The sequence below is a fragment of the Sinohyriopsis cumingii genome, chromosome 16, assembly GCF_028554795.1.
Source record: "Sinohyriopsis cumingii isolate HCF-2022 chromosome 16, ASM2855479v2, whole genome shotgun sequence".
NCBI lineage: Eukaryota > Metazoa > Mollusca > Bivalvia > Unionida > Unionidae > Sinohyriopsis > Sinohyriopsis cumingii.
In genome coordinates, this window is record NC_142976.1 from 28,718,513 (window position 1) to 28,729,704 (window position 11,192).

General features: G+C 31.9%; 1 protein-coding gene across 1 annotated transcript in view; it reads right to left on the bottom strand.

Annotated features, from left to right (window-relative positions):
- Window positions 1-10,978, bottom strand: part of LOC149780121 (barH-like 2 homeobox protein) — a 30,580-nt gene extending 19,602 nt beyond the window's left edge. The window contains exon 1 of the mRNA XM_089936332.1: window positions 9,933-10,978. Within this exon, the coding sequence (XP_089792458.1) occupies window positions 9,933-10,398 (466 nt within the window). The 5' untranslated portion in view covers window positions 10,399-10,978. The remainder of the gene's footprint in view (window positions 1-9,932) is intronic.
- Window positions 10,979-11,192: the final 214 nt, after the last annotated feature.

The following is an 11,192-nucleotide window of genomic DNA, read 5'->3' on the forward strand; positions in this document are numbered from 1 at the left end:
TTATTATTATCGGCAATTAAACGCTGTATAGTGTAATTATCGACAAGAAAACAATGTATATTATCATTATCGGCATTTAAACGCTGTACATATCATTATCGACAAGAAAACAATGTGTATTATCAGTATTGGCAATTAAACACTGTATATTGACATTATCGACAAGAAAACAATGTGTATTGTCAGTATTGGCAATTAAACACTGTATATTGTCATTATCGACAAGAAAACAATGTGTATTATCAGTATCGGCAATTAAACGCTGTATAGTGTAATTATCGACAAGAAAACAATGTATATTATCATTATCGGCATTTAAACGCTGTACATTTCATTATCGACAAGAAAACAATGTGTATTGTCAGTATTGGCAATTAAACACTATATATTGTCATTATCGACAAGAAAACAATGTGTATTATCAGTATTGGCAATTAAACACTGTATATTGTCGTTATCGACAGGAAAACACTGTATATAATCATTATTGACAAGAAAACGTTGTCTATTATCATTATCGACAAGAGAACGCTGAATAGTATTATTATCGACAAGAAAACGACGAATAGTAGCATTTATCGACAAGAAATATGAACAGATTATTGTTTCATGGCGTTTACAGTTCCTTTCCTCATTTGTTTTCTTTTATAGTCAAACCCTACTAATGCAGTTTTCTGTTGACATTTAGTATTTTAATCATAAATGTGGAAACACGTCTACGGCATTGATGAAATAGAAAAATAATCACTTTAAAATTTCATAAAAATTATAAAATTAATTTTGAACGTCCTTCATTCGTCTATGTTATCTTATTTTGTATTTCCTACTCACATGATTATCATACAAGTAATTGCCACATGAACATCATGCAAGTAATTGCCACACGAATATCATACAAGTAATTGCCACATGAATATCCTACAAGTAATTGCCACATGAATATCATACAAGTGATTGCCACATGAATATCATCATGAATATCATACAAGTAATTGCCACATGAATATCATACAAGTAATTTTCACATGAATATCATACAAGTGATTGCCACATGAATATCATACAAGTAATTGCCACATGAATATCTTACAAGTAATTGCCACATGAATATCATACAAGTGATTGCCACATGAATATCATACTAGTAATTGCCACATGAATATCATACAAGTAATTTTCACATGAATATCATGCAAGTGATTGCCACATGAATATCATACAAGTAATTGCCACATGAATATCTTACAAGTAATTGCCACATGAATATCATACAAGTGATTGCCACATGAATATCATACAAGTAATTGCCACATGAATATCATACTAGTGATTGCCACATGAATATCATACAAGTAATTGCCACATGAATATCATACAAGTAATTGCCACATGAATATCATACAAGTAATTGCCACATGAATATCATACAAGTAATTGCCACATGAATATCATACAAGTAATTGCCACATGAATATCATACAAGTAATTGCCACATGAATATCATACAAGTAATTGCCACATGAATATCATACAAGTAATTGCCACATGAATATCATACTAGTGATTGCCACATGAATATCATACAAGTAATTGCCACATGAATATCATACAAGTAATTGCCACATGAATATCATACAAGTAATTGCCACATGAATATCATACAAGTAATTGCCACATGAATATCATACAAGTAATTGCCACATGAATATCATACTAGTAATTGCCACATGAATATCATACAAGTGATTGCCACATGAATATCATACAAGTAATTGCCACATGAATATCATACTAGTGATTGCCACATGAATATCATACAAGTAATTGCCACATGAATATCATACTAGTGATTGCCACATGAATATCATACAAGTAATTGCCACATGAATATCATACTAGTGATTGCCACATGAATATCATACAAGTAATTGCCAGTTCATCAGAGATTCCGAGTCATCTTATCTTGTAATAAGTGTACTGTATCTCGCATATACTACGTTGACTTCGGAGAAGAAAGAAAACATTAGGAGAAATTAAGCAAGAAAATAGTCATTAAACATTTCACACACACACACACACACACACACACACACACACACACCGCGCATACACTCTCTCTCACACACACACACACGCACACGCACACGCGATGTCCTGTAAAAATCTGTTCTGTGCTTTGTATCTTATAATTCAAATTTGTTTGTGATATTTACGAAATTTAAGCAATATTATATTGCAAAAAGTTGCCTATACACATCCAAATGACATTGTTGGTATAACTGCCCAACAAGTGCTCTAAAATGATATTATATTCCCATCATTAACGACAGAATGAAATGAAAGATCTGTTATCATATTCCCATCATTCACGACAGAATGAAGTGAAAGATCTGTTATCATCTTCCCATCATTCACGGCAGAATGAAGTGAAATATCTTTTCGATCTATATATAACACATACTTTTATCAGCCACACCCATAGGTCTCTGTGACCTCTAATATATACCTTCCAACAGTTATACATATTGGTCTCTGTGACCTATAGTATATACCTTCCAACAGTTATACATATTGGTCACTGTGACCTATAATATATACCTTTCAACAGTTATACGTATTGGTCTCTGTGACCTATAATAGATACCTTCCAACAGTTATACATATTGGTCTCTGTGACCTATAATAGATACCTTCCAACAGTTATACATATTGGTCTCTGTGACCTATAATAGATACCTTTCAACAATCAGATCCAGAAGTCGCAGTGTCCTTGCATGAAATTTAAGTTGAACTTTTGCCTTCTAGTAGAATTTATCAGGTATATTGTGTTAAAACTAAAACAACAACGCGTGTACTAGCCAATTATTTCAAAACAATTATTGATCGAGAGACAAACAAATAGTTTTTGTGCTTGATCAAAAAATAAGTATGCTTCTACTTAATAATATCATTTCTGTATGGAAATTAAATTATCATCTAATTGGTAATTATTAATAATATCGTCACATGGAAATTAAATTATCGTCTATCTGGTAATTATTAATAATATCGTCTCATTGAAATTAAATTATCATCTAATTGGTAATTATTAATAATATCGTCTCATTGAAATTAATTTATCATCTAATTGGTAATTATTAATAATATCGTCTCATTGAAATTAATTTATCATCTAATTGGTAATTATTAATAATATCGTCTTATTCAAATTAAATTATCATCTAATTGGTAATTATTAATAATATCGTCGCATGGAAATTAAATTAACGTCTAACTAGTCTTAATTAATAATATCATCTCATTGAAATTAAATTATCATCTAATTGGTAATTATTAATAATATCGTCTTATTCAAATTCAATTATCATCTAATTGGTAATTATTAATAATATCGTCGCATGGAAATTAAATTAACGTCTAACTGGTCTTAATTAATAATATCGTCTCATTGAAATTAAATTATCATCTAATTGGTAATTATTAATAATATCGTCTTATTCAAATTAAATTATCATCTAATTGGTAATTATTAATAATATCGTCGCATGGAAATTAAATTATCGTCTAACTGGTCTTAATTAATAATATCGTCTCATTGAAATTAAATCATCTAATTGGAATTAATTAATAATATCTTCGCATGGAAATTGGTATTCATTAATAATATCGTCGCATGGAAATTAAATTATCGTCTAACTGGTCCTAATTAATAACATCATCTCATTGAAATTAAATTATCATCTAATTGGTATTAATTAATAATATCGTCGCATGGAAATTAAATTATCGTTTAACTGGTCTTAATTAATAATATAGCCTCATTGAAATTAAATCATCATCTAATTGGTGTTAATTAATATCGTCGCATGGAAATTAAATTATCGTCTAATTGGTCTTAATTAATAATATCGTCACATTGAAATTAAGTTATCATCTAATTGGTATTAATTAATAATATCGTCGCATGGAAACTGGTATTCATTAATAATATCGTCGCATGGAAATTACATCATCATCTAATTGGTCTTAATTAATAATATGGTCTCATTGAAATTAAATCATCATCAAATTGCGTACTCTCGATTATATTAGATTTCGTTTCAACTTTGTATTTACGTTTTGCAATAGAATTTTTTTTAATTGAAGAGCTCTTTTCTTGCCATTCGAACACGGCAATTAACGCTTTATTTCGTCTTCTAACAAATTGTCAGCCAAACTCAATTTGGGCTTAGCCAAGATACAGTTACCCGGTATCATTGTGTTGTGTATTGTTACGTGAGATACATTTAGCGACATAAATCAGCCCTTTAAACTAAGGAGTCAAATTGATCATTTCCCTTTATTCAGCGACACGGGGGTAAAGGAACATTTATGAGCAAATGAACGTATAATTTTGCAACTCATATTTCAATTTGAGGAGGTAAATGTGTCTTTTTTGCTATGGAATGTGACACCACCTTTGTGCCAAAAGCAAATATGTGTAGTTGTTTTAAGACATAAATGTATTAAAGGGTAAAAGAAACTCTTTGATCAGCATAGCTTTAAAGTCAATTATTTCCCGAATAATTGCAGGAGTTTTGAAGACTGCAATAAAACGTATGTTAGGACTTTATTTGGAAAAATCCATATAAACATTGTACTCCGTAAAATACCGATCTAGTCTTGGTTTTAAAATAAATTAAAACTACCTCTGCCCCAGGAAAAGAAAGAATGGCTCTAAACGCTGGAAAGTGATACCATAAGCAGGATATAGGATGGGGATGTGACGATAATTCATACCCGTATAATTGTTAAACACGCCTTACAAATAGTGACACGGTCATAAAACAAAATGGAAACGACAAAAAGAGCAAGGGCTGTATTTGTGAAGATTTCACTTCAGTTAAGATTCACTTGTCGCCGCTGATTTATAACAATTTCACTAGTATTTCGACCTTGATATATTCCTTGACGGTTTTTTTTTGGAATCCTTTTCTTTCCCGATTTTTAAAGATAATGGAAGAAACATGAAACACACAAACAGAAGAATAGATCAAACAGTTCAAATAAAATTACAAAAAAGAACGGAATTGATACTGAAACGTTTTGGTCAAAATCTTTTTTTTAAATCATAGCTTAAGATTAGTGGATCATTCCTATTTATTTGTACGATATTAAAAGCAATAAAATATCATGTAACTTGAGTAAAATTACACGCCTCTAATATCTACAAATAAATCATTCCTATCTACTGATACTTAAATTTATCAGATACGAATAACAAATACACTCATTATCTCAAGCTTATAAATGGCTGGTTGCTGACCGTATGGGTTCCCAAAAATGACTAGCAACTAAGTATGATATTTTTCAAACAAAAATATGCTTAAAGATATGACGAAAAACAAATTTCCAGTCATTTTTGTACGCACTGATGTTTACTACAATGTCCATATCTGTACACACTGATGTTTTTTACAATGTCCATATCTGTACACACTGAGGTTTTGTACAATGCCCGTATCTGTACACACTGAGGTTTTGTAACATGTCGATATCTATACATACTGATGTCTTGTACAATGTACATATTTGTACACACTGAATGTTTGTAAAATGCCTACATCTGTACATACTAATGTTTTGTACCATGTCGATTTCTGTACATGCTGATGTTTTGTACAATGCCCATATCTGTACACATTGACGTTTTGTAAAATGCCTATATCTGTACATACTGATGTTTTGTACCATGACGATTTCTGTATATACTGACGTTTTGTACAGTGTCGATATATGTACATACTGATGTTTTGTACAATGTCACCCTTACATCATTCATTAAATGTTTCGTCCATAGTTAACTTTGTAGGTCTATGTTTGGATGATGATATATTTTCCGTAATTTGTCGAGTATACAGGAACCGAAATGCGAGGTAAAGATAATCAGACCAACCAAATAGTAACTTTACTTTCTGAAATCTCTAATACTTTGGGTCCTAAGGTGCATTAAAAAAAAAAAACATGTATTCATAAACGCGAATTCAAAGTTACATGAAATAAATGTGTATTAAAACTTAATTAATGTGTATTCAAAGGTACATTAAAGAAACTTGCATTCAAAGCTAGATTAAATAAGTGTGTATTCAAAAGTTACATTAAATAAATGTGCATTCAAAGCGTTGCCAGTTACATTTGCGAGTATACGAAAGCAACGTATAATGTAATGCAGAGTGGTAAAGATAAAATAATTTAATATGAAGAATTAATAGATAGTCTTTCTTGAAAGCAAACACTTTTACAGTATGGCCGTTCATGTATGTGGGAAATAGTCGTGGCGTGGTAGGTAGATTTAAATTTTAAATCATAAAATGAAATGTGTCAGTGGAAAAAAAAATCATGTCGTGCACGTGTGGAAAAGGTTTGCTGATTTGCCTGTATTCCTGTTTTAATAAGTATATAAATAAAAAATATATATCGATATGCACAAACGCATTCTTCGAGGTACAACGGTGTGCACATGCTATTTTAACGTTTGACATGTACAAAGTGTTAGATAAATAGATTTTAGTCAGGACAGAAAGCAGTTATGGGATCATCTCCGTACCGAATTACACTTTTAAGGTGTGTGTATGTGTGTGTGAATGCGTGCGTATGCGTGTATGCGTCTTTATGGTGGATTTTTGCTTTAAAAGGTGAATTACACAAAACCTTCTTATGAATGTATACAGCCATAAATTCTGAGAAAACTAATAATTATTTGGAAAAGAAATAAATCTTTTATAATTATTTGATAAAGAAATAAATCCTTTCTATTTGTAACTGTTGTGGTGCATAATACAACATGCAGATCGATACAAATAATTAGCAACATAATATTATAAAAAACTAGCCTGAATAAAGCTAAGTACGGTCACATAGACAACATACAAACAAGAAAGACGTTCAGAACATGTTGGAACATATCAAGAAAAAGCCTCGTATCAAAAATGTTCTAGTACATATCTTAATTGTGTAAGATTAACTGTTAAATGCTTCATCTAGCGAATATAGACAGTGATAAAGTTACAAACATTCATTGTAGCACAGGTAATTAGCCGTTAAATGCTTCATCTAGCGAATATAGACAGTGATAAAGTTACAAACATTCATTGTAGCACAGGTAATTAGCCGTTAAATGCTTCATCTAGCGAATATAGACAGTGATAAAGTTAGAAACATTCATTGTAGCACAGGTAATTCATACTCAAGTTGTATAATTTTCGTGATTCGAGTGTACAATATACATTTTGGCGTGCTAGAGAAGTGATCCTATTTACAAGTTATGAAATATTTGTTAAAAGATTAAAATATTCAAACAATGTGTATCGAATAACCGATATTTTCATAAATGAAGTGACAGTTATTATATGACATCCAGTTTCTAATAGTAGACATTCAATTTGCAAGAGAAACTGCATACTATGAATATGAACCCTTAAAATACATAATCTGAAAGCTAGATAATATGTGCAGAAAACAAGCATAATATCGGGTTTTGGACTAAAAGATATAATATATTAATCACAATTTGTAAGAGATAAGCAATATTTTCCAACACACGTTCTCAAATAGCACCATTCCTCATGTCAGTAATTTGATAAATACTTGCAAAACGTCATACGCATTGTTAACTTTCTTTCAATTAAGAAACCAATGTACGGCTTGCAACACATTCAGATTAATAGTATCATGGCCTGAAATAGAATTATTTAAATTCGTAGTATGTCTTAACGAATTCAATTCAAAGTATACAGACCTCTGTCATTAGATGTACATTGAACAAATATACATTATGGATTGTACTGCAAAATATTCATTCTCAATAACGGTGTAAAACAAATCTGAAACTACAGATGTTTTAACGAGTAAGCCACTCTGTTCTTTTTATGTTTCCGCCGTTCAGTGGATATGTGAAACAAGATCATAGAGAAATTATATATGTTGACTTTTGGGTCACAACACAGTGTCCTTGCTGGGTTGGGGATGTGAATTGGTCCGATGCGACCTAATAAATGTCTTAAGAGGCGACTAATGGAGGTCGTGATGAGGTTACAACGGAGGTATTGGACCTTTGAAAGAGTTCGATTATAAATGTAAAAGTTTGATCATGTAGTTTCATCAATTTACCCTCTTTTGCCTTCAGCAACATCGTTAGCTTCCATCTTTTGTCTTTAGCAACATCGTTAGCTTCCATCTTTTGTCTTTAGCAACATCGTTAGCTTCCATCTTTTGTCTTTAGCAACATCGTTAGCTTCCATCTTTTGTCTCTTGGTAGATCTATTATTTACTTCGGATTCAGTGTTGTCTTCTTTGTCTTCTTTGGTATATGGCAAGTTTTTGCCTTTACTATGTGCGCTATCGAACTTGAAAGACAGAATTGTGTTGATAAGCCGTTTACACACACACACGTACGTACGTACGTACATACATACATACATACATACTTCGCAGCATTAACTTATTCTTTCGTTTCGACTTCGTAAGTGTAGATTTTACCTGCTAATTACTAATATTTGAAGAAAATGTTTGGTAATTAGCTTATTACATCTTAATTAATCTAGCAAATTTTATGTTAATTAAGGTAGCTTATTGCATGTTCATAACTGTAGCTTATTACATGTTAAGTGTTGTAGCTTATTACATGTTAAGTGTTGTAGCTTATTACATGTTAAGTGTTGTAGCTTATTATATGTTAAGTGTTGTAGCTTATTACATGTTAAGTGTTGTAGCTTATTGCATGTTAAGTGTTATAGCTTATTACATGTTAAGTGTTGTAGCTTATTACATGTTCATAATTGTAGCTTATTACATGTTAAGTATTCTAGCTTATTACATGTTAAGTGTTGTAGCTTATTACATGTTAAGTGTTGTAGCTTATTACATGTTAAGTGTTGTAGCTTATTACATGTTAAGTGTTGTAGCTTATTATATGTTAAGTGTTGTAGCTTATTACGTGTTAAGTGTTGTAGCTTATTACATGTTAAGTGTTATAGCTTATTACATGTTAAGTGGTGTAGCTTATTACATGTTCATAATTGTAGCTTATTACATGTTAAGTATTGTAGCTTATTACATGTTAAGTGTTGTAGCTTATTACATGTTACTACTCTAAACTCTAATTTGATGGAGATCTTGGTTGTTTTGAAAAATAAAAGATCATAGTACACGTTACGGAGAAATCATGCATTTTACTTTAAAGAATGTAATATTATTATTAACAATGAGTGAAAAATAACCTCATCTAAGTAACATTTCCTGTTGAAGTGCTGTACTCGTAAAATAGCAATTAATAGCGTATATTGATTCATCAAATGTCGTGTAATGTCGATAATAAATCTGACATGGAAATAAAACTTGATGTCTAATGGATAACGAACTGATTTCTGATTTCAAAGTAAGAAATGGAAATTTGTAGAGGAGCAAAAAACGCATAGAAACCGTATGGTATATAGTTGTGCGTACAACCCTCCATGTTTCTCTGGTACCATTACATCTTGTTATGTTTCTATGACACATTTGTTTCATGTTTCTATGGTACCATTACATATTGTCATGTTCCTATGGTACCATTACATCTTGTCATGTTCCTATGGTACCATTACAGTTTGTAATGTTCCAATGGTACCCTTACACCTTGTCATTTTTTCTTTCTGATCTGTGATTACGCCCCATAACAGCAATGGTATGTTGCGCAACACTTTTATGTCCGTCCATTTGTCTCAGTTCCTTAGGTTTGCCATGCAATGGACATTCCATCAACAGACTTTTGGCATTTCTTATATTTTTGTATGTACGTAATATAAACTGTATTTGTATTTGTACATACACTTGGAGCTTATTTTGAAATTAAAATAACAATACAAAGACGATTATTACTAAATAAAAATAGAATTGTATCAAAGATATATTACCTTCTCTGTGTTTATCATCGTCATCGGAGTCCTCACTCTCGTCATCATGAAATTGACTTTTTAAGCGTCCCGATTCTGAACTGCACGAGCTTCCCGTCAATGGTCTTTCCAGAAAAGTCCTATTATGCATAGACAGTGTCCTTGTATCATTAAAAAAGTTAGGTGCCGTAGATTTCTCTTTATGTCTGTCTGAAAGAATGTCTGTGATTAAAAACGACGGTTTCGATGGAACCAAATTCGGGATTGCCGACTTTGGTATAGAGTCCGCATGCTTGGCGGATACTGAAGAAATTGTCTGTTTGCCAGACTCCAGAGTGGGAACACCGGGTGATGTGTTTTGCGCACAGTCATCCTCTGCTGGTTCTTTATGCACAGATTTTGTGTACTTTAAATCAGTGCATACCTCATTCTTTTCCTGTTTATAGGATGCAGGCGATTCAGGTTCACTGCACGAGCTCGAATCCATATTCAAAATGAAGAGTTTTACAAACTATGAGATATGAAACTAAGCATGTATAAATAACACATCAAGACTGGTGTACAATTTATTGTAGAAAAACTATTCCTTGTGCTTTATACAGATTGTCACAGTTTCTGCTGTACAAGAAATCACAAGATCTTCATCATGTGCTTGTATTAAAAGTCATCGACGCGGATAATTGTTCACATGCTGGAAAACAATTAAAATGTGTCCACTGCGTATATTACACTCACACGTGTCCAGATAATCAAATAACAAGCAATTATACTAGTTGGGTATGGCCTTCAAAATAGGATAAATGTCCATCTGTGAGATATCGGAAGATATTTGAAAACACTGAAATCAAAGTTTAAATCGGTTGTTTATCCGTGCCTTGCTGTGACGTGGAAGATTCAAACGATCAACGGCAATTGGGCTTTTAAAAACAGATCTTATACTTAATCCACAGCAACATAAAATCTTATGTCAAAATCCCTTTTTCCTAGTTAAGCCAACCACAATGTCACACCCTTTAACCCGGGTATAGCGCAGAGAACGTTAGACATCTAAAATGCGTGTTTACAACTTCGACCTAAAACCAAAACGGACAATAAGGCGGATTAGCTGGTCATAAAGTACACGAATTTGCTAGCAACTTTCTCCTTTTCTATTGGCCCTTTCTAATTTGCCTAAACGTCTTTCATAAATGAAAATCATACAGCAGCATATATTAAAGGCTTGTCGACAATATGTGGGACATTAAGGCGGGACAATAAGGCGCTTCTTTGCTTCTCCAATAT